General features: G+C 43.4%; 1 protein-coding gene across 7 annotated transcripts in view; it reads left to right on the top strand.

The window, feature by feature from the left end:
- Positions 1-23,033, top strand: part of CDK5RAP2 (CDK5 regulatory subunit associated protein 2) — a 170,169-nt gene that overhangs the window by 18,298 nt on the left and 128,838 nt on the right. For 5 of the 7 annotated variants that reach the window (XM_078061697.1, XM_078061696.1, XM_078061693.1 and 2 more), the window contains exons 4-7: positions 10,389-10,499; positions 12,953-13,003; positions 13,940-14,016; positions 21,067-21,190. In XM_078061697.1, the coding sequence (XP_077917823.1) occupies positions 10,389-10,499; positions 12,953-13,003; positions 13,940-14,016; positions 21,067-21,190 (363 nt within the window). The remainder of the gene's footprint in view (positions 1-10,388; positions 10,500-12,952; positions 13,004-13,939; positions 14,017-21,066; positions 21,191-23,033) is intronic. The other 2 variants (XM_036107749.2, XM_036107748.2) reach the window with 1 other exon arrangement.

Genomic DNA, 23,033 nt, shown 5'->3' with positions numbered 1-23,033 from the left:
GTCCTTTTTGTTGGCAATTCCTGGTCTCAGCTGAGGCGGTTGGTCAAATTTAGTGTTTTATCCAGGAGGTTTGCATCGCTAGATTTGTTCTGCGACCTCTCTGTGGTGAGTTACTTATTACCAGAGAAGAACTCCCCTCATCCTCCTCCCCTGCCCCATTGGTGCTGCCTGGGAAGCTTTGCAAGCACCGTGGTATACGGATACGACATGGACTGCAGAATGACCAGAATGGGGCTTTAGGTCTTGCTCTGCCGCTAACTGACCTATGAGCTTGGTTAAGTCGCTTCCAGAAGCCCATCTGTAAAGTGGGGCCAGTCCTGTCTTTGAGTCAGAGTGGTCCTGAGGGTTTGGGAAGCACCTCACAGGATGCCTGGCACATGGTGGATACATAAATGCTGGTGTGTCCATTCTGATCTGAGGACTCTGTTTATTACAGCCAACTCCCTCGGTTCTAGGGACATTGGTAGGCCTCAGCAATGCCCAGTTTCTCCTGGTCCATCTGTGAAGTTTCTTTGACCTTGGAATGAAGTCCCTAACTCCTTGCCATGGTCCGTGAGACCCTGCCCTGTGTGCTGGGCTCCTCCCGCGCTGCTGAGGTCAGCACATGCCTGTCTCCCTCATGGCTCGGGCCGCACAGGCTGCTCTTACTGACCCACATGCGTAGGGCCTTCTCGCGTGCTCCTCCCTCTGCCCGGAACCCCCTTTCTCCGTCTCCTTGAGTGGCAGGCCCCTCGACCTTCACGTCTCAGCTTTAATGTGACCTCGTTAGAGAGGCCGTCCCTAACTCCTTCCCCAACTCGCTAGAGACCCCTTTTATTCTCTCTGATAGCAGACACTCAGCACCCGGCCTTTTCCACTATGGGTCTTACGACTGTTTGTAATTATGTATTTTATTTATGTACTTGCTTAACGTGTGTCTCCTCTCCTCTATCTCTGGTTCTCAGCACCAAACCTAACAGGATGGTGGGTGCTCGATAAATGTTTGTTGACTAAATGAATGTATGACCTTGTATAAGACACCAGATCTGTAAATTTTGGTTGCCTTGTCTGTGACATGGGGAAATAATTTGTCTCATGCGGTTGCGACGGAGATGAAGTAATGGACGCCGGGGCAGCTCCTGACGCAGCAGGTCTTCAGCACGGGAGGGCAGCTGCTGTTGTTGAGACGGTGGCTAAGACCTGCTAGTTGGAGGGGGGTGGAGCTTGTAATCGGGGTGGGGGCATGCAGGGTTATAGGAGAGCAAGCAGTAAGCAGGCAGGTGAGGCTAAGAAGGGAGAACAAGGGGTATGATTCGAACAGGCAGGAGACCAAGAACCTTGTGGGAGGCAGGTCAGTAGACTGTAGTGGCCGAATGCGGGTTGCGGCCACTGTCCGTGGTGCTGGCTGTGTTCGGGCCTTGGGACTCAAGTTTGGCTTCTGGCTGGTGGGCTCTCTGGTCAGTGTTAAGTGCAGGGTTCACCCGTGCTTATGGCTCGTCCTTGGCCTCCTGCTTACCAGATTGAATGCTGTATGTTCTCACACCTCTGCACGTCCTGCCTGTGCCCTCCAGAACCTGTCCAGATGGCAAGCTGGGCAGCGTAAATTTTTACAATCTTTTTGATGGCCATTTGGAAAGAGATTTTGATAGTCATACAAATAGTATTATTCTTGAGCCCAGTAATCTGTTTTGGGGAAATCTGTCCTAGGGAAACAACCCAGTGGAAGGAAAAAGCTCTGTGTGTGAAGCTGTTTGTTGCCACATTGTGTACCACTGTGAAAAATTGGGAACAAGGGAATGATATTTTACATTTGTTATCTCTTTGTCTTGCAACAAGTTCCTGAGGAGGGTGTTTCACAGATGAGGTTGGAGAGATCAAATGACTTGCCTGTGAGCTTGGTGTGTTGAGAAACTAAAAGAAGGCAAAGTTAAACCTGTCCGCTTTCCACGAGACCCACTGAATCCATAAACGCTCGGTAGAGGAATGGCTAAATAGTTGGCTGTGAGCCAGTTTGGTGGAACCTAGGGCAGTCATCTCACCTGATAATGATGCGTGATTCTGCAAAAACATGAAAAATATGTAAGATAGAAGACTAGGCTGAAAAGAACATAAAAAGATTGGTTTCGTAATCTAGTTATATTCCAAGTGTTGTTGGGGGCCCAGTTTTTAAATTCTGTTACGGCTACAGTATTGTTTGTGAGTAAACAGATGTTTGCCTAGTAACTGTTTTTGTGATTTGAGGACATGAGGGAGAGTATTGGAATCAGAAATTGATTCCAAAGTGTCCTCCTCATTTTACGAACCTCGCTTAGCTGCTGCTGAGCAGAATGATCTCACATGTAGTATTGTTGAGCAGTGGTGAACTTTGGGCAGCAAGAGGTCATGGTTTTTGTGATGTCTAGGTGAGTGGTCTAATAGTTTTTGGACTTTCAAAGAGCATAAAAAAACTGATGATGGCCCAAAGATCTGTTTGTCGAGGGCTTGAGTGAGACATGGATTCCTTTGAAAGCTGTCCTCTATTTCCTGCCTGCCAGGTGCTGTAACTCATATTGTTGTCACAACACTCCTGTGAGGTAACTGATTTTTATCCTTATTTTATAGATGAGCCAACAGTGGCTCAAAGATGTTAAATAATTTTCCCAAGGTCACATGGCTCACAAGTGGTGGCACTGGGAGGTCAGTCTATTTCCGGTGACCCCAGGGCCCTTGCTCTTCGCCCTTGCTGCCTTGAGTCCAAAGATGATCTGGCGGGGAGAGCTTCAGCTTTGGGGGCCCAGTCTCTTGCAAGTCGCTGAAACTGATCACCAGAGTTAGGTGCCTTGCTTAGATTTCAGTGGAGGTGAGCCTGGTTGGAGTTGCCCTGATTCTTTTTTAAGTTGTTGGTTTTTGTTTTTCTTCCCTTCCTGAGGGAGCTCTAGGCCAGGCAAGGCTTTTGACAGGGAGTGGGAGGAAGCCAGAGTGACAGCAGCTCCTTCAGAGTCTGTCCTGCTGCTGAGCTGGGACCTCTCTCCAGCTTTGGGAAGCACCACCCATAATCCTGTTGGGACATTTCCCGTTTCAGATGACTGCAGTTCCACAACAGTCCTGGGGTTCCAAGGGCCGGGATGTGGCAAAGTACAGCTCGTGTATTACCTTACGTTTCAGCATTAAGTTTCTAAGTCGTATTTGGTGGGTTTTATTTTGGGGATATTTGTTCCTACTATATGGTAAGCTGTTTTCAGTTTTTCCAGCTCAAGGTTTTTTTTTCATCTTATTGAATTTGATTCTCTTGAAGGGAAAAATACAAATGAGAAGAATATTAATATATTTTAAGTTCTTATGCCGTGCTAGGCACAATACCAAAAATTCTAATTAATTTCTTTTAATCCTATACTCGGTCTCTGAGATACGTATTCCTTTAATCTATAAAAACGAATCGAGGCACACAGAAAAATGAACTTGACTAAGGTCATACACCTAATAGGGTGGTGTGGATTGTATTCATTCATCTGTTTATTCACGCATTTAACAAATGTTGATGAAGCATCCGCTGTGTTCCAGATACCGTGCTAACACCTCAAGGGAAACAGCCATGAACAGACAGATAATGTCCCTGGCCTCAAGAAGTGGAATATAGTCATATAATCAGTGTGATGATAGATAATAGAGTGTAAATAAACGAGTACAGATTGTGAAGAGTTCTAGCAAGAAAATTAAGAGTTATATGTTCAAGAGTGACTTGGTGGAGTCACTCTTGAACATATAACTCTTAATTCTAAGAGTGATGGTCAAAAATCAATGGTGTGATGGGAACCAGATCTGAATCTGAAGCCTGTGGGACTCTCCTTGCATCACATTGCCTTCAAGCATTTCTTTTTCTTGGAGAGAGAGAGAGAGAGAGCGAGCGTGCGTGTGTGCGTGTGTGTGCACAAGCAAGTGGGGGGATGGGCAGAGGGAGAGGGAGAGAGAATCTCAAGCAGACTCCCCACTGAGCGTGGAGCCCGACATGGGGCTGCATCCCACGATGCTGAGATCATGACCCAAGCCGAAACCAAGAGTCGGATGCTCAACTGACTAAGCCACTGAGGCGCCCCAAGAAATTCTTAAATGTGTCCAGCCAGCCAGCCAGGCAGCCATTGGGCATTTAGTAACTGTCTCTTATGTTTCAGACTAGAATGTACAAGATAAGTGTGGCTCCCGGTCTCTTGGAGATGGCTTGGTTAGAAAAGCAGGTTACCAGCTGGTATAATGCAGTGTGATAATTGCTATTGTAAAGAAAGCAGAGGGTATGTGGAAACATTTAGAAGCGTCCCCAGTCCAGTGTGATGGGGCCAGTCAGAGAAAACCTTAACGAGGGAAGTGGTATTAAGTGGAGAACAGGGCTGGCGTTGTTGTGGCAGGATGGTGCCTGTATCTCATTGTGTTCACGTGGGCCTGTCTGGGGTTTGTATTAACCTTGTCAAGGCTGATTTACCTTTCCCTTGTTTTGTTTAAAACTCCTTTACCTATAAATAGGACAAGTACTCTTTCAAGTGTTGTTGAGAATTGTAGCAGTGTGTACAATGCAGATCTTCTAAGTAACCTCCGTAAATATTTTATTGGTAGCTGAGTAATAGAATAAGTTTTCTCTTTATAGGAAGCATCTGGTGGAGTAGACTTTTTTGTTTGAATGAATGTTTTATGTGCTGTTTCCTTAAAACATTTAAAGGGAGGCTTTAATGAACTTACCGATTGTTTCTGGTGGCTGTTCTTGTTAGCAACAAAACTGAAAACTTCAGTGTTAACAAGAGGGCCGAGGACAGACAGTTCGATGCAGAGTCTGCTTAGCATTTTCTTTTATCCAGTCCTAAAAATATGTTTATTGAAAAGTATTATATGCTCTTACCAATTATTTTTAAAAATGCTGTGGGGATGTATTAACATTCAAGTACAGCTATTACTATTTTACTATATTTCATTTTAGTTCTTTTTAAATCAACTTTATTGAAGTATAATTAGCATGAGCAAAATTCACCAGTTTTAAGTGTTGGATGAGTTGTGACAAGTGTGTACTCCCTTGTGAGCTGTCATAATCAAGATACATATATATGTATATATGTATAAAACATATAAGTATATGTTTTTTTGGGTATATGTGTGTACAGTTCTAGGCTCATGTAACTATCACCACAATTAGAATACAGAACATTCCATAATGCCAAAAAATTCCCATGTGTTGTCTCTTTGTGGTCAAACCCTCTCTTTACCCCAAACCTCTGGCAACTAATGCTCTGGTCTCAGTCCCTATAATTTGGCTTTTTCCAGATGTCTTATAAATGGCATCACACAGTAATGTAATCTTTTGAGGTTGACTTCTTTCCCTTACCGTAAGGTCTTTGAAATTCATTCATGTTGTTGTGTGTATCATAGTTACTGAGTATTAGTCCATCATATAGATGTACACTTTATATATTCACCTTTTGAAGAACATTTGGGTTCTTTCTAGGTTTTGGTGGTTCTTAATTAAAGCTGTAGTAAACATTTGTGTACAGGTTTCTGGGTGAATGTAGGTTTTCATTCCTCTAGGGTAAATACCTAGGACTAGAATTGCTGAGTCATATGGTGAGTGTAGATTTTTTTTGGGGAGGTGCGGTGAGGAACTGCCAAACTGTTATGCAGAGTGGTTGTGCCATTTTGCATTCCCATCAGCAGAGTATGAGGATTCCATTTGCTCCACATCCTCATCAGCATTTGGTATTCTCAATTCAAAAGGATTTTTTTAGCCATTCTAATAGGTACTGAAACTCATTGTAGTTTTAATTTCTGTTTTCCCCTAATGACTTAAGATGTTGAAAATCTTTTCTTGTGATTATTTGTCATCTGTATGTCTTCTTCTGTGAAGTTCCTTTGAAAATTTTTGGCCTATTCTTTTTTTTCTTTTTAACTGGATGGTTTTCTTATAATTACATTTTAGGAGTTATTTATGTATTCTAGATACAGTTCCTATGTTGGATTTGTGATTTGCATATATTTTCTCCCAGTAGGTAGCTTGTCTAATCATTTTCTTAGCATTGTTTTTCAAAGCAAATGTTTTAAATTCTGACGAAGCCCAATTTACTGATCAAAAAAGTTTTTTTAAATGGCTCATGGCTTTGGGGTTATAGGTAAGAACTCAGCCTAGCTCTAGGTCCCAAGGACTTCCCCCTATCTATTCTTCTGAAAGTTGTAGAATTTTCTATTTTACATTTAGATCTATGATCTAATTTGAGTTAACTCTTATTTAAGGTATGATAGGTTGAGGCTCATTTTTTTTGCAAGGAGATGTCTAATCATCAGATCAGGTTTATTATTTTGTAGATAGATGTCCAGTTGTTCCCACTGGCATTTGTTGAGAATGAAAAGACTGTCCTTTCTCTGTTGAATTGTATTTGCACTGTGAAAATCAATAAAAGGAAAACCTCGTTTGCAGTGGAGTTGGAGGCCAGCAGAGGGAGCTTTCAGCCCTGTCACTTGGCAGTCTCAGAGCCTGCAGGAGGAGAAGGTCCTTGCTCCTAGATACTACTTTACTGCCCCAACAGGAGGAAGGAAGGTTTCTTATTCCCCACGGCAACAGCCCAGCCAATGAGAGACTGTCATCCAGTGAGAAGCCGCCATACTTCCAGCTCCCAGTTTACCCCAGTGGGCTTTTCAGCCCTTCCTGGCGTCCCCCTTTCCTTGGTAAAGCAGCATTTCTTGCCTTTGTTCTCTGGACTGGCCTATGGTTTTGCCACAGCTTGCTTGTCCTGGATTGTGGTTCCCTGCTATTCCTGAATAAACCCATCTTTTGCTGGTAGAAAAACTGGCAGTTTTATTTTTAAGGTTAACAGCAGCTTTGTCAAAAATCAGTTAGCTGTTCCACGATTCATTATTTGCATCAAAAATAATGATGTAATGTATGGTGATTAACATAACATAATAATTAAAAAAAATAAATTAGCTGTAATTGTCTGCTTGATTGGATTCTTTTTCAAAGTTATTTTCACCCATCTAGCTCTTTTACTGTTCATATCAATTTTATAATCAGCTTGTTTCTACATATCAGAAATCCTGTGGGCATTTTGATTGGGATTATGTTAAATCTATAGATCAGTTTGGAGAGAACTGACATCTTTATTATATTGTCTTCCAATCCATGAATTTGGTAAATCTCTTCACTTATTTAGGTTCTTGATTTCTTCAGCATTTTGTGGTTTTAAGCATACATAATGTTTTATTAGATTTATATTTATAAATTTACAATTTTTGGTGGTATTGTAAAATGGTATTTAAAAAAGTTTCAGTTTCCAGTTGTTTGTTGCTAGTTTATTGAAATATGCTTGATATTTGCATATTGACTTTGCTAAATTCATGAATTCTAGGATCTTTTCTGTTGATTTCTTGCGATTTTCTACATAGATAATCATATTGTCTTCAGATAAAGATGGGTTTTATTTCTTCCTTTCCAAACTGGATGCCTTTTACATTGTCTAGGACTTCAAATGCAATGTTGAATAGGAATTGTGAGAGTGGATATCATTTCCTTGTTCCCAGTGTTGGGGAAGTAGCATTGCTTTTCATCTTTAATTAAATACGTTGTTTGTAAATGTATGGGTTTTTTGTAGATACCCTTTAGCAGATTAAGGAAGTTTCCTTTAATTCCTAGTTTGCTGAGTATTTATCTTGAGTGGCTGTTGGGTTTTGCCAGATGCTTTTTCTGCACCTGTTGATATGATTATATATTTTTTTTCTTCTTAGTTTTTTAGTCTGGTGGATTACATGGATTGACTTTTGAATGTTGAATTAGCCTTACATTCTTGGGCTAAATCCCACTCATGATGTATTAATCTGCTTTTTCAATTTGCTAAAATTTAGTTGAGGCTTTTCCATCTATATTCATGGGTGACTTAGTCTATAGTTTTCTTGTAATGTTTTTGTCTGGTTTTGGTATTGGGGTAATGTTGCCCTCATAAAATGAAGTGGGAAAGTTCCCTTACCTTCTGTTTTCTGGAAGAGATTGTATAGAAATGGTGTTATTTCTTCTTTAAATATTTGGTAGAAATTGCTACTGAAATCGTCTTGTTTTGGAATTGTTTTTTCTGGAAGGGTTTTAATTATAAATTCAGTTTTAAAAATAGATACAAGACTATTCTGGTTATCTATTGCTTCTTTGGTGAATTTTGATAATTTGTGCTTTTCACAAAATTGTGTTATTTCATCTAAGTTGTCCAATTTATGTGCATAGAATTGTATGTATTATTCTCTATCCCTCTAATTGCTGTGGGATCTGTAGTGATGACCTCTCTTTTGTTCTTTGATATTGGTAACTTATGTCTTCTCTCTTTTTTCCTTTGCCAGTCTTGCCAGAGGTCTATCAATTTCATCGATCATTTGAAAGTACCATCTTTTTCTTTTTTTTTTAAAGATTTTTATTTATTTATTTGACAAAGAGAGATACAGCAAGAGAGGAAACACAAGCAGGGGTAGTGGGAGAGGGAGAATCAGGCTTCCCACTGAGCAGGGAGCCTGATGCGGTTCAGTCCCAGGACACTGGGATCATGACCTGAGCCGAAGGCAGACGCTTAACGACTGAGCCACCCAGGCGCCCCAAGAGCCATCTTTTGAAGTAGGCTTTTTTCTGTTATTTTTCTGCTTTCCATTTTATTGTTTTCTGCTCTTATGTTTAGTATATCTGTCATTTTGCTTGCTTTGGGTTTATTTTGCTCTTATTATAGCTTCTTAAGGTAGAAGCTTAGATTGTTGATTTGAAACCTTTCTTGTTTTCTAATGCATTTAATAGTATAAATTTTCCCCAATCACCACTTTAACAGCATCCTACAAATTTTGATATATTTGCATTTTCGTTAAATTCAAAATGTCTTCTGATTTCCCTTGAGACTTCCTCTCTGACCCATGGATTGTTTAGAAATGTGTTATTTAATTTCTAAGTATTTGGGGATTTTCTAATTTCTTTCTGTTATTGATTTCTAGTTTAAGTTTATTATGGTCAGAGAACATGGTTTGATTTCAGTTCTTTTAAATTTGTTAGGTTTGTTTTATGACCCATGATATCTATGACCATGATATCTACCTATCCATGAACAAGCAAAGTGAACCTATGGAAAAGTTGCAAAATAGCCCAACAACCAACCATATATACTACGTCTAGGTTCATCAATTAATATTTTGCTACATTTGCTTTCTTCTTTTTCTCATTAGAGAGTTAATTGCAGACATCACAACAGCATCCTTAAGTACATAGCATGTATCTCTTACTTAGGACATTCTCCTGCAAAATCATAATACTATTACCTAATACAAAGTTGTCGTTCAGATTCCCTCACTTAGCCTCATGGAGCCTTTTTTTTTTTTTTTTTAAATTCAAGATTTATTGTATGTTTTCATTGCACTTAGTAATCATGCCTCCATTACTTCCATTTATTAAAAAGAGTTCCCCAACCATTTTTGCCTTCAGATTGTTGTTAAGATTTTTGAAGAGTTCAGGCCCGTTATTTTGCAAATGTCCTTATATTTGGCTTTGTCTGGTGGACTCCTTGATCAGGTGCAGGCTAAAAGTTGTGGGCAGGAACATTTTAAATGAAATTGCTTGCTTTCAGTGATTCATTTCAGGAGGCGTGGCATGTCACTTTGTCCTACCACTGGTGACATTTAATATATTCCCCTTGATTTAGGAAGTGTCTACTGGATTCCTAAATTGTAATGGTACCAGGGCGCCTGGGTGGCTCAGTCTGTTAGGCATCCGACTGGATTTCGGCTCAGGTCATGATCTCAGGGTTGTGAGATCGAGCCCCATGTCAGGCTCTGTGCTCAGTGGGGAGTCTTCTTGAGATTCTCTCTCTCTCTCCCCATGCACATGCATGCTCTCTCTCTCTCTCAAGTAAGTAAATTTTAAAATAAATAAATAAATAGTTATGGTAGCTTTTCCTTTTGTAATTAATAAGCCATCTGTGGGATAATATCTTGAAGCTGGGTGAATATCATGTTCTCCGGTGATCTTTTATCTAATGCTTTTAGCACTGGTAATTCTTACCTGAATCAGTTATTACTGTAGTGGTTGTATAATGGTGGTTTTCCGTTCCTTTTATTCTTCTACATTTATTAACTGGATTTCTTTTGTAAAGAAGAGATTTGCCTCTTACTTTCCTTCCGTTTTCTTTCTTTTCTTTCTTTCCTTACTTATTATCAGTGTGGAGACATGAATTCTTTCCTCAGTCAGTATCATTCCAGTGCTCAGCTTGTCTTAAATTTGGCTAGTGAGAACCACTTAATCCTGGGTTGGTACACTTGCAGCAGAGGGAAGTTTTCTGTAGTATTTAACATTTCAGTCCATTCGTAGCCTTAGGAACTATGGGGATTAATGCAGGTACCATGCTTTAGACCTTGCTTTTGATAACCCTTCTGTGCTTATTTTCCAGCAAATCACTGAATTGAAGAAAGAAAACTTTAATCTAAAGCTCCGCATCTATTTCCTGGAGGAAAGAATGCAACAGGAATTTGATGGCCCCACCGAACACGTCTATAAAACTGTGAGGTCCCACTTTTCACTGCCACCCCTGGTGTCTTTGCTCATAGTCCTTCCCAGCAGAAATTTGATTAATATTTGTTCTCAGAGTTAGCCTGAATAGACAGAGCTGCTTTCATTTAATTTGAATTGATTATGGGCAGCATAAAGACAATAGGATGACCTTAATATTAAGCAAAGAGATACAAGATTCATTTTAAGGGAATCTTTTCTCTTGTTTTAAAATCCGAATTCTGATTTACTGTCTTTATTTCCGTTGCCTTTTCTAAAGTATTTATAATTTAGACAAAAGCAGTGAAGTGGTAGAATGTCTTTGGAAGTGCAGACTCCAGGTAACTACTGTTACCAACTAACCGTGGGCAGGTCACCTCAGCTCTCTGGGCTTGCTTTTGGAGGGAAGTGATCATCCCTCCGTCACAGAGTTATTTGTGTGGATTAAAATGAGATGACAGATGAAGAGCCCCAGCACACAGTCAGTGCTTGACAATTGTCATCATCGTCTTACCGAGCTTCCCTTGGCAGCCCGGAGTTAGGACTGTCAGTTTTCTGTGCTGTTAAGCAATCTTCTGGATTCCTTGTGTACTTGCTTGTAAACTGTGAGAAAAACGGCTGTTCCCGTCTGAAGTCTCAACCTGGCGGCCTCTGCCTGAGAGTGGAAAACAGAACTTGGCTTTCTTGAAAAGACTTGAGTACAAACAATATTTCAGTGCCCAGTTTTTGGCTTTCTCCAGTAGATTAGCCATTGGCCTGGGGATTATTCCGTCTTTTCTCTTCTGAAGTTTGCACCAGTGGAAACTTTTGAAGGGGGAAAAGGACCTCTCCTTGAGTTCCAGCAGATGAACTTAAATGGGCTTGTCTTGAAGAGGGATTGTATTGTACTTCTGAGCCTTTTCAAGAATTGAAAAGCCCCCTTGTCCCTTAAGACAGTTTTTTTTCTGTAGTGTGGGGGTGGAAAGGCAATGAGAATATCCCGTTTTCTGGAAGGGAGTGAAGATGCAATCACAATTTGAAGGAAAAACCAATAGCCTAAAACATTTTATATGTAAATATGGTTACATACTTCTAGGGCGATAGGGAGCCAAAGCATGTTAATTGTTTGCTGTGTGTCAGGCACTGGCCTGGGCATTTGTACATTCATCCTCTTAATTTTAATGGTCAGGACAGCCCTATGCAGTGGAGATATCCTCATCTTTCAGAAGAGGACACTGAAGTTCAGGGAAGATCAGTAACTTGCTTGGTGTCACATAGCTACTATGAGGGGTGGATTTTGAATGTAGGCCTACTGACCTCATTGTCCTATGCTGTGTAGCTTTTTCTTTTTACACAGTCTGATTAGATGACCTGATTTAATTGTACTTTTATTTCAAGTTTTTGGATAAGTGCATGGCTCAAAATTCAAAAAAACATCAAAGGAATACACTAAAAAAGACTTTCATCCACCGTTGTCTCCTAGTTCCCCAGATCTAACCGATATTATTAATTATTTATGTAGAGGAATTTTATGTATACACAAGCAAGTGTGTGTGTGTTGTGTGTGTGTGTGTGTGTGTGTCCCCTTTTTACATAAATGCAGGCACGTTCTGTCCTGCACCTTGCATTTTTCTTTAACAATATCTTGGATACCTTAACAGTGGTTTAAGAGCTTCTTTATTCTTTTTTATAATGATACTCCATTTTCAGCTTGTACGGTGTCTTGATTTTTGGTTTGGAAACTAATTATCACGTGTATAAGTTTATAACTTGAGGGATTGGGCTTGAGAAAAACAGCCTAGTGGACACGTGAGCCCTCCATGCTCTTATATTCCTGGGTTGGGGTGCCAGTTAGTTCGTCAGAAAGCAGTTTAGAATACCTGGTGTCAGTTCCTACACAGAAACTCTCTGCCCTTCCTAGAGTGGAAAAGGAACCCTCTGTTTGAGGGGTTTTCACAGAACCAGTTGAAGACCGATGCACTGGCATGCAGTGTCCTTTCTGCAAAGATCAGCGTCTTTTAGAAAAAGTTCGGCCTCACAGATGACTTGTTTAGTTCCTGTTGTTGACAGTGAAGAAAATTTTGCGCCCTGTCTGCTAGGCTCTTCTCATCTGTTAGCTCATTTGCTCCCCCTCGCATCCCCTGTGTCAGATGGGCTTGTATTGTTCATTTGACGCTTAGGTGGCCCAAAAGGAGAAACTCTGCTTTCTTCCCTCCTGGACTTGTGCTTCCAAGGACGATTACAGGCTGGTGCTTCCAGTTTCATGTTTGATGCTAGCATGAAGCCAGGGCCTGTGTCTGCCTTGTTTACCACGGTTTCCCCAGTGCTGAGCCCCATGCTTGGCCTGTCACAGGTGATGGGTATGTATCTGTCACGTGACAGAAGGAATAAATGAGCAGCCACTGACTTACGACAGTTTCCTCCTGATAAAGAGGGGAGGCAGAATTTGAACCCCTGTCCTCATTAACAGATTGGTTTTCATTCCAGATGACTTCTCATTCTGGGGTCCTTGTTCTCCCAGGGCTGCTTGGCAGAAAGGTGGGAGGCATGTCCCCTGAGATTGTAAATTTTACTGGAAATGGGATTTTTATTTCAAATAATATGCATGTATTATGGAGTAGAATGTAAAATTGGCATGAATTATTAAAACCAAACAGGAGCAAGATTTCAGAGAAATCCTGGGTGTATAGCAACCCCGTGCAAACTACACACTCAGACCCCAGTCTCTCCTACTTGAGTTCATCTAATATTCTGTCTGGAATACACTTGTGGACCAGTTTGGGGAGCCCACCACTGCCCCACTGTCTCACATTGCAGTCTGTTTGCCAGAGATTCTGTCTTTGGGTTCTCACGTGAGTTAGAAGCCCAAGGCCATGTGTGACTCCTTTCATTCCAGTCCGTTAAGAGGAGGATGGTTGGTTGGAGAACACTGTGGTGTCCCTTATAGACCTGAGATCTTACACTGAAACGAGACGGGCAGTGATGCGGCCTCCCACTAACCATCCACGTGTTGTGGGTTTTTTTTTTTTTTTTGAAGCTGTAACACGTTCCCACTGCTACAGCCACCACATGCATGATTGTAAACAACCAGAAGTAATTGCCTTGGAATGGTAAAAGCAAACTGCAGAATTGCTTGTAAATTTGCTTGGTGGAGGGCAAACAATTTTTAAATCAGCCTCACTTGTATGACATTTATGCCTCAGTGTTTGAATGCTCTGGCCATTAGAAGCTTGGAAAATTTACATAATTGTTCCAAGTCTTGAGAAATCCAGGGCTTTCTTTTGAGACCACCAGTGTTTAATAATTCCCTTCTCCCTGTGCCCTGAGGCTAATGAGGTTTTGAATCTAGCATCTGCCTATTATAGGCCCCGTGTAAGTTGGTCTGTGCTGAAAGCAGTCTCCCCACAGCAGACGTTCACGTTCGTGTGTTCCGTATTTTACGTGTTTCTTTTCTCTCCTGATCTTGACTGGAAGAACATCGAACTCAAGGTGGAAGTAGAGAGTCTGAAGCGGGAGCTCCAGGAGAGAGAGCAGCTGCTCATCAAAGCCTCGTGAGTACCTGTCATCCTGTCACCAGCTTGCAGGACGCCTGGGGTCCCGGTGGTGGAGGCTGGTGGGGCAGTAGAACACAGCCTTGCGCTTTCTAAGCCAGTTTGCTCCCCCTGGGCCCTGAGGATGCCAAGGAGGTGTTCGTTTTTATTTATCTTTCACCAGACTTTTGAAGTGTAACATACTTAACGGGGAAAACGATTCCATCTTAAGGGTACAGCATGATGACTTTTCACGAAGCAAACACAACTCATGGGGCTATGATCCAGATCAAAAGCCAGAACATCACCAGCCCCCCAGAAGTCCCCTTTGTGCTCCCAGAACTTAGCCTTCTCCACCAGGATAACCACTGTGCTGACCGCCGATAGCATCGTTCCTCAGTTCTGCCCGCTTCTGAACTTTATAGGAATGGACTCGTACACTATACATGCACCCTTTTGTGCCTGGCCTCTTTCCTCAGCCCTGTATTTGTGCAGTCCAGCCCCGGCCTGAATTCTAGCGGTAGCTCGTTCATTTTCATTGCTGTGAAAGCCCTAGGGGCTGGCAGGGGTCCTGAGGGACTCCCATGGTGAGTGAGGCTGGGCGCGCAGAGGGTAGGGCTTTATTCAGAGTAACTCGTTTCTGTATCTGTTCAGTGCACTGGGGTTTCTTGTAATATTTTGTTTCAAAGAGGTGTTGTGCTGAAAACTGTTATTTTAGTTAATCACATAATTAATTTAAATATTTATTGAACAACAAGCCCAGTTTAGAGAATGCAGTCTGTGACTCGATTAGGTAATCCATTCACTCATAAACACTTTCCGTGTAATTGTGCCATGTACTGAGGATTTGCAGAGACCTCCCCTCACGCCGGCGGCTCAGCAGAGACTGGTGAGCTGTATCGCACACCTGGAGTCTCACGGAGGTACAGTGACAGAGGGCGTTTGGGGGTCCAGTGGGACACCGAAGCGTACAGAGTTTTGCTTGGGGAACACGGAATAAGACTTCCCAGGGCTGACCCACCAAGGATGTGGCTGAAAGCTTATGTAGAAACGCTTCATTTGTCACAGGAGCTGAGCTCCTGCTGGATATGGTGGGCCAGGAGCATGGCGTCTTTGGTTTAGGACGTAGCTGCACTGCTCTGGGCCAGGCCATATGATTCCTTTCAGTGCCACACGGCTGCTGGCTTTGAGGAGACTAGAGGTTCCTGGGCTTCTCTGAGTTATGGCGGCCTGGCACACGTGCTCTTTTCTGAACGAGCGAATGAATGAGTGAGTGAACGAGTAAATTAGAGTAGTAAGTTTTGTTTTGTTTGGGTTGCTGTTGCTATTTTGTTTTTGTTTTTTTGTTTTTGTTTTTGAAGCCCATCATTTCTCTGGCAGGAAGTCAAATCCACTTTACCAAGTCTGGAAGTTGGTAGTAGAAATTGAATTTGGTTTGTTTTGTCCCTGCCTGCTGCAGGTCTTGGCTAGGACTTGTTCGCAGGCATGTACCTGCAGGAACCCAAACTCACAAAGGCTGCGTGCTCTCTTCCAGGCCACACAGGGCTGAATGGTTTCAGGGCTCGTGCACCTGTTTGTATGTGTAGGTTCTCCAGGCTGCCCAAACAGACCTTTTTTAGCCTGACCAGTTTTATTAATTTATCCAGAAAATATTAAGCAGCTGTTGTGGGCTGCACTGGACTAGGTTCCCGGGGATGCAGTGGTGATCCAGACAGACACATGGGGCTTATGTTCTAGAAGGGGCGATGGTGATAAAATACTTGGAATAATAAATGTATGAATCCAAAGTGGGAAAAGAGCTGTGAGAAAGATAAGAGGAGCGATGAGTGCTAATAGAGTAGGAGCAGACCTGCAAATAGAGATGTGTGACAAGGAAGGGGCCCTGAGGAGGTGGCGCTCAGGTGAGATCCGAGGAGCCCATAGGAATTAACTGGTGTGCGTGTAGGTCTGAGGAAATATGGGGAGGGTGGGGTGGGGTCTCCCTTTTGTCCTGGAGGGTCTTGAAGCCACAGCAGGATTATCCCAAGATAAATGGAAAACAGTCATGGATTTTGAGCAGCGGACACAATGAGAGTTTAGTTTCGTGGAGGTCACTGTGGATGCTGAGTGGGAAGTGATTGTCGACAGAGCATGAAGGGAGACCAGTTAGGAGGCTAGCCTGGGAGTTTAGGTGAGAGACTAGTGATGGAGATGGAAGGGTGGGTTAGAAAGACATTTGGTGAGGAAAATCAACAGGGCTGGGTAATGGATGGGAAGGGGGAAGTCAGGGATGACTTCTAGACTGGGGCTTAAGATCATGAGCTCTGTTTTTAAGAATGTTTACAATGACTTAACTGTTGTAGCTTTCTCCCCACCAGCTCTTTATCGCACACACTGCTCACAGATACTAAAAATGTCCTGTTCCTGCTGCTTTAGCTTTGCCCTGCCGACCACTTCTGTCTTCTGTCCCCTCCCAGTCCGGAGGCCTTCCCTGTTACTCACCTGACATGGAGGCTCATGGTGAGTCCCACATGGCTGCCTGGAGCCTGCATTTCAGTCTCTTCACAAGCTTCTCTGGCATAGAATCACACTCCCATATGTGTGCAGCACTTGACAGTTTGTTTATTTATTTATATCTTTTTTTTGGAGGGGGAGGGGAAGAGCAGAGAGAGAGAGAGAGAATCTCAAGCAGGCTTCATGCCCAGCACGGAGCCTGACACGGGGCTCAGTCTCACAATCCTGAGATCATGACCTGAGCTGAAATCAAGAGTCCGACACTGAACCGACTGAGCCACCCAGGGGCCCCAGCACTTTACAGTTTATAAAACAGTCTTGCCTCCATTTGCATGCTATCATTCTCCTGGGAGCTAGGCAAATCTTGAGGAAAACCTCAGCTTAGAGAGTTGGGGATTTAGGCCTGGAGATGGGAAGGACCGTGATGAACACCATGTCGTCAGCAGGGTGATCGAAGCTGGGATTCAAACACAAGCCCCTAACTTCTGGTCCAGCACTGTTTTCGTATTCTTTTTTTACTTTCATGTGTGTGATTCTTATTTCTTCAACATGACTCTATGTCTTCTAAAGCCAAGACAAGAGCCTTTTCTCCTTTAGCGGAATATGGGGCTTCTCAGCCATTCCACCTTTGTGGGGCCTTTGTGCGCTTTGCCCACCATAGGACAAGCATAGTGTCTACCACATCCCTGCGAAATGTGCCTTTCCCTTTCCCCTAACTGCCCAGCACCTCCAAGCGTGTGTGTGGTACATTCTTGTGGTGGAAAAATAACCTTTATTAATGCTCTCAACTCCCTTTGACGCTTTTATGGTGGTGGTTTTTATGGTGGGCGGGGGCGGGTGGGAGATATGGGACCTGTCACAGGAAAAGCCCCTGCTTTTTCTCAAGAACTATAATTAGAATGGAAAGAATCAAGAGGAAGTGTTGACAGTTAAAAGGGGTAGCGGGGGGGTGGTATTTATAATAAGAAGGTTCTTTTTTGTATCAGGTGAAATACTGGATTAGACCACTTTGTCCCACTCTTGCCTCGCCTTAGTTCTTGCTCTCTCTCTTGTCTCTTGGCCCAGATTCTATCAGGAGAGACAGGGTAGGGGGAGTGAACTGGCATTTATTGAGATCCTACTTTGCCCCAGACCCTGTGCCAGGCACTTGACACGCTTTATCAATTTTACAACAATGATGTGAGGCAGCCGGTATTCCCATTTCAGTGCGGAGAAAACTGGGGCTCAGAGGAGTTGGGGGGGGGCCTGCCCAGGTTGGTAACAGAGCTGGGATGGGTCTGGCTCTGGAGCCCACTCTGCCTTGCTGTGGAGTAAACATGTATGTGTGCTGGCTTTTCATTGCTATATTTATCAGTTACAATAAGGGGACATTAAAAACAAAAGCAGACATATTGTCGGGAGTAAATTTTATCTCTGTAGCTTTAAAACACAAACAAAAATAATAATTCCATTAGTAGAGGAAAATTGCACCATACTGCTGAGTATAAATTTTATTGCTACAGTAACTGTAAAATACAAAGATGATAAATGAAAAGTTGGAACATTTATTATTGGGAATATATTTTATTGGTATAACTAAAATGCAAACAAACTGAATAATACCAGTACTTGTTAAAAATTGTAGTCTGCCTCTTGACAACGTATATGATTCTGACTATAAAACACCAAGGTTCGATCCGGACCAATAGGAAGGAGATGGTGTATTTGCCCTCGCTGGGCAGGGGTTGGGGTGCGGGTTGGGGGAGGTGGGGCTAGAAGGAACCGTTCCCTAGAGGAGGTTCTGTAAAGCCCAAGGGCTAAAACCCTTGCAGTGGTTAGTGGGAATTCAGGACTGGAAACATCCCATATCCAAGGCTCAGGAAGAAAAGCCTCTAGTCTGGAATTCTTTAAGCCGTATGTAAGACCTCTTGAGGAGTGATAGAAACGACTGGATCCCTGTGAACTCTGGACGGCACTGATGGAGAAATGAGCTGAGGGAGTGGGGGCCGAGGACATTTCATGGCGTTAGTCAGGAGGTTGCAGTGGTGGTGGCTTGGTTCTAGCCAGAGGAGGACCTGTTCTCGGCTCAGAGGGGTAGACTGAGGCCTGTCATAGCATCCCAGCAGGGGCGGTGGTGGCCTCAGGGACAGCAGGCGGCGCTCGGATCAGAGAGGAAGGGGCACCTTGCTGTGGCCACCACAGTGTTAGCACATGAGTTCTCAGAGGCTGTCCTGTCTGTAAGAGGTGATTCACCCAGAGGCGCATTGAGGACATATATAGAGTTTACTTTTGGAAGCAAATCTGTTCAAGCTTCAGAGTCCGTGTTCTTTCTTTCAGTTGTTCACATTGAATTCCATTAAAATGATGTCATGACACTGGGGCCTTCTGAAGGCTTATTGGTGAAAGGAAGCACGGTATGAATAAAGTCTTTGTTTGCAGGCAACTCATGTTTGATACTTGGGCAGCAAGTATGGCCCTCTTGACTTTCCATTGTTCTCAGTCAAAAATTCACATGGCCTGTACATGTGAGTGTCTGATCACACGGTTCTTGGTTGGGAACATTTTATACACCCCTAAAGTAGGGCATGGGAGGCTGGTGGTGAATAAATCTGTTCTGTTGCAGTTTTTTCGAGAAACCAGCTTTAGGTGGAGCCATTTCCTTTATTATTCTGCCTTCTGGAAACCTGCAATCATTTTAGAAATCTGATGAGAACTGCTCTGAGTATATGTCTCACAAATTCGTATCTGACACTATTTTTCTTTTGAGGAGAACCAAAATGAAAGGCGTCCGTGGTTGCGGTCCCGGGTCTGATTTTGGTGTGTCATCCCCACCGCTCCTCGTCCACTGGACAGAATATTCTGTGGTGCCACAGCAGTGTGAACTCTGCACTTTACGGAGCGGGGGCTGCTCTCGCAGACTCCTCTCCTCATACCCTAAGTGGTAGCTGGTGCTCAACAGACGGATCATGCTGTATTTAAAATGCTTTCCGCTCCGGTTGGCAACAGCTGATGTATAAAAGCCCTTGATCCCTCAGATTTATTTTTGTGGCATGCTGCTCCTTTGCACGTTGGTTTGTCAGACCATCTCTCCCCCTCTCCTGCCACTGGTGGAGGGGTACTTTGTTGGAAGTGTCCTGGTGGGAAATTTGGCAATAGCTTTCAAAAGTCTTAGACGTGTGCTCACCCTGTGACTCAGTAATTCCCTTTGTATGAATTGACCCTAGGAAATCACTAGATAATAAACATACAAGGATGCTTTTATTATAGCATTGCTTATTTTTTTTTATTATGTTAATCCCCATACATTACATCATTAGTTTTAGATGTAGTGTTCCATGATTCATTGTTTGCATATAACACCCAGTGCTCCATGCAGAACGTGCCCTCCTCAATACCCATCACCAGGCTAACCCATCCTCCCACCCCCCTCCCCTCTAAAACCCTCAGTTTGTTTTTCAGTGTCCATAGTCTCTCATGGTTCGTCTCCCCCTCCGATTTCCCCCTCCTCATTCATCCCCTCCTGCTATCTTCTTCTTCTTTTTTTTTTTTTAACATATAATGTATTATTTGCTTCAGAGGTACAGATCTGTAATTCAACAGTCTTGCACACTTGACAGTGCTCACCATAGCACATACCCTCCCCAATGTCTATCACCCAGCCACCCCATCCCTCCCACCCCCCACCACTCCAGCAACCCTCAGTTTGTTTCCTGAGATTAAGAATTCCTCATATCAGTGAGGTCATATGATACATGCCTTTCTCTGACTTATTTTGCTCAGCATAATACCCTCTAGCTCCATCCATGTCATTGTAAATGGCAAGATTTCATTCCTTTTGATGGCTGCATAATATTCCATTGTATATATATACCACATCTTCTTTATCCATTCATCTGTCGATGGACATCTTGGCTCTTTCCACAATTTGTATAGCATTGTTTGTAATATAATAAATAATAACACTAACATTTGAGTACTTTATAACGGGCTTTGTGCTTTAGAAGTATTTTCAGACAAACATGTAAAGTTAGAAATCTAAATTTTTTTTCCATCTGAATGTTTTAAAAATAGGGGATTGAGGTGTGTCACCTGTACTTCAGTAAAAAAATAGGGGATTGATTTTATATATTACAGTATATTTTACACATGAATTAATATGTAGCCTCTAAAAATGATATTTATATTTATTGACCCAGAAGGAATTTTATAGTGTGTTAAATGATAAAATCAGATCATAGATACATGATTCTCTTTTTGTAGAGAATGTCTGTAAGGCTGTATGCTAAAATGTTAACTTAGTTCTTCTGACCGGTAAGATTATAGATGATTCTCCTTTCTTAATTTGTGTTTATATGTATTTTAAATTGGTGTATACTTGGCATGTAATGTATAAGTTTAAGGTGTATATGTTGATTGATTTGATACATTCATATATTGCATTATCTATGTTTTTGAATTACAAATACTAATTTAAAAAAAAAGAACAGCACAGGTCTATGGGAAAAGTGATGAACAAATATTCCTTGTCTCTCTGGGGGCCTTTGAAATCCCTGTCCCACTGTCCCCGCGTGGAGTTTACACTTTTGCCTCTTTTTGCAGCAAAGCAGTTGAGAGCCTCGCTGAAGGGGGCGGCTCCGAGGTTCAGCGGGTGAAAGAAGATGCTCAGAAGAAGGTGCAGCAGGTTGAAGATCTCCTAACCAAGAGAATAGTCCATTTAGAAGAGGCAAGTGTGGACACCCTGAGGAGACTGTGTTCTGACAGTGGGTTAAGAGTGGAGGGGGCAGAATTTTGTTCCTTCTACCCTAAACTTTCAGAGTTTCAGCAGAAACGGGAGCCGCCCTTATGAGCAGCTTGTGGGTTCCAGCCCTGTCTTAGGCGCTTTGCGTATAGAATTTGTACCCTCACACCCTGAGTCCTGGCCATTGTCTTCATTCCCGCGGATGAGGACACCGACGTACAGAAAACTGACCAGTCTAAGTGTGATCCTGGATTTAAATTTGCAACTGCTGATTTTCAAGCCCCTGCTCTTGCGGCAGTACTGCTCTTCTTACCTAGTTCAGGCCCTTGATTTTACAGAGGAGGAAACAGGCCCGGAGATGGGGAGCGGCTCCCCTAACCCGCGCTAAGCCTGGAAGTGATTCCGCTTTGCAGGCCGTCGCATGCCCATACAGCCCGGTCCCCGGTACCTGGCCTCCATCCCACGTCACCCTGGTGTTCACCGAATGCCTCTTCTTGGGGAGACACCGCATGGAGCCCCTCCTTCTGCTCATTCTCAGGCGCTTCCTGTGACCGTGATGGAGGCAGGATGTGTCTTGGCTAAAAAATCCTGTCTCCTAGGTGTTAAAAGTTTCCGTCCATATTAAGCTAGTGTTCAGTGACACTAGTTAACTTCATTCTCGGTCTTTGAAGTCTCTTGGCCCATCTCCCAATCTCCACCTGAAACCCTGGCTCTTCTTAGATACGAGGAGGGATGGCAGCACAAAGCGCTTCTGGGTCCAGAGGGCAGATGCCCCGGGGCTATACTCTGCAGCCCAGAGTGGTCTTTTCCATTCATGGTGTTTGCACTGGCCCCGCGAGGCTGTAGAGATTCTAGGTCCCAAATACAGATGAGGACACGGCTCTGAGAGGGAGGGAAGCTTAGTCATCAGTGGTAGAGCTGGAACTGAAACAAGAGCCTTCCAACCCCAAATTCTGAGTTTTAGTAAAAATGTCATTGTTGGTTCAGTCATCCTGTGTTCCCCGGGAAGCGCCGCCTGGTGTTTTAGGGTGTCAGCGTGACTGCCTCCGTGCTGGGTTGACCTTCTGCTCTGCCGCTGGTTAGCCTTGTCCCCTTCCCTGAGCCTCTGCTGCCTCGTCTGCAGTGGTTGTCCTAGCAGCCGTGGTCCGAGCAGTGTGTGGGGGGCCAGCCCGTGGGAGGCACCCTTCTTATGCATCCTTTCAGTTTGTCCCTTCAGGAGGCCTGTGAGGTAAATACTTCTATCATTCTTTTTAAAAACAAAAACAGAAACATGATGACCCAGGCACAGGGTGGCCAAGTGCCTTGCTCAGGGTCACACCGGCAGGAACGCCAGGTGCTCTGGCTGTGGAATCTGCATTCTAAACTGCTGTAGGGTGTCTCTCAGCGCGTAACTGTTTAGGGTTAGGTAAGGAACAGAGATAAGAGAAATCAAGCTCCTTGCTCAAAGCCTGGCATTTAACAGGCACTCAGTAAATAGGTTTTGTTTGTTGTCTCAGAGTATCGGGAAATGATTTTTCCCGGCTATCACTGCACTTGCCAGGCAAGCCTCATGCGGAGGAGAGGCCTTCTCCCCCACCCAAGTGGGGGCAGTGATGGGGGCGGCACTGTGGAGGGAAGGGGCAGGGGAGAGGAAGCCAGTGTTACTTTGAGCTCCCTGTGATGTAGCAAGCCTTTGACAGAGTCCCAGAGCAGCTCCTTGATGGGATGGTGGTGATCCCCTGCTTTATGGATAAGCTGGGGCCCAGAGAGGCTACATGACTACGCAGCGTCCCACAGCAAGTCAGTAGGAGAGCTGGGTTTTGAACCCAGTTTGATTTGACTTTTATCT

The sequence above is a fragment of the Halichoerus grypus genome, chromosome 14, assembly GCF_964656455.1.
Source record: "Halichoerus grypus chromosome 14, mHalGry1.hap1.1, whole genome shotgun sequence".
Taxonomy (NCBI): Eukaryota; Metazoa; Chordata; class Mammalia; order Carnivora; family Phocidae; genus Halichoerus; species Halichoerus grypus.
This window is presented reverse-complemented; position numbering and strand designations above follow the sequence as displayed.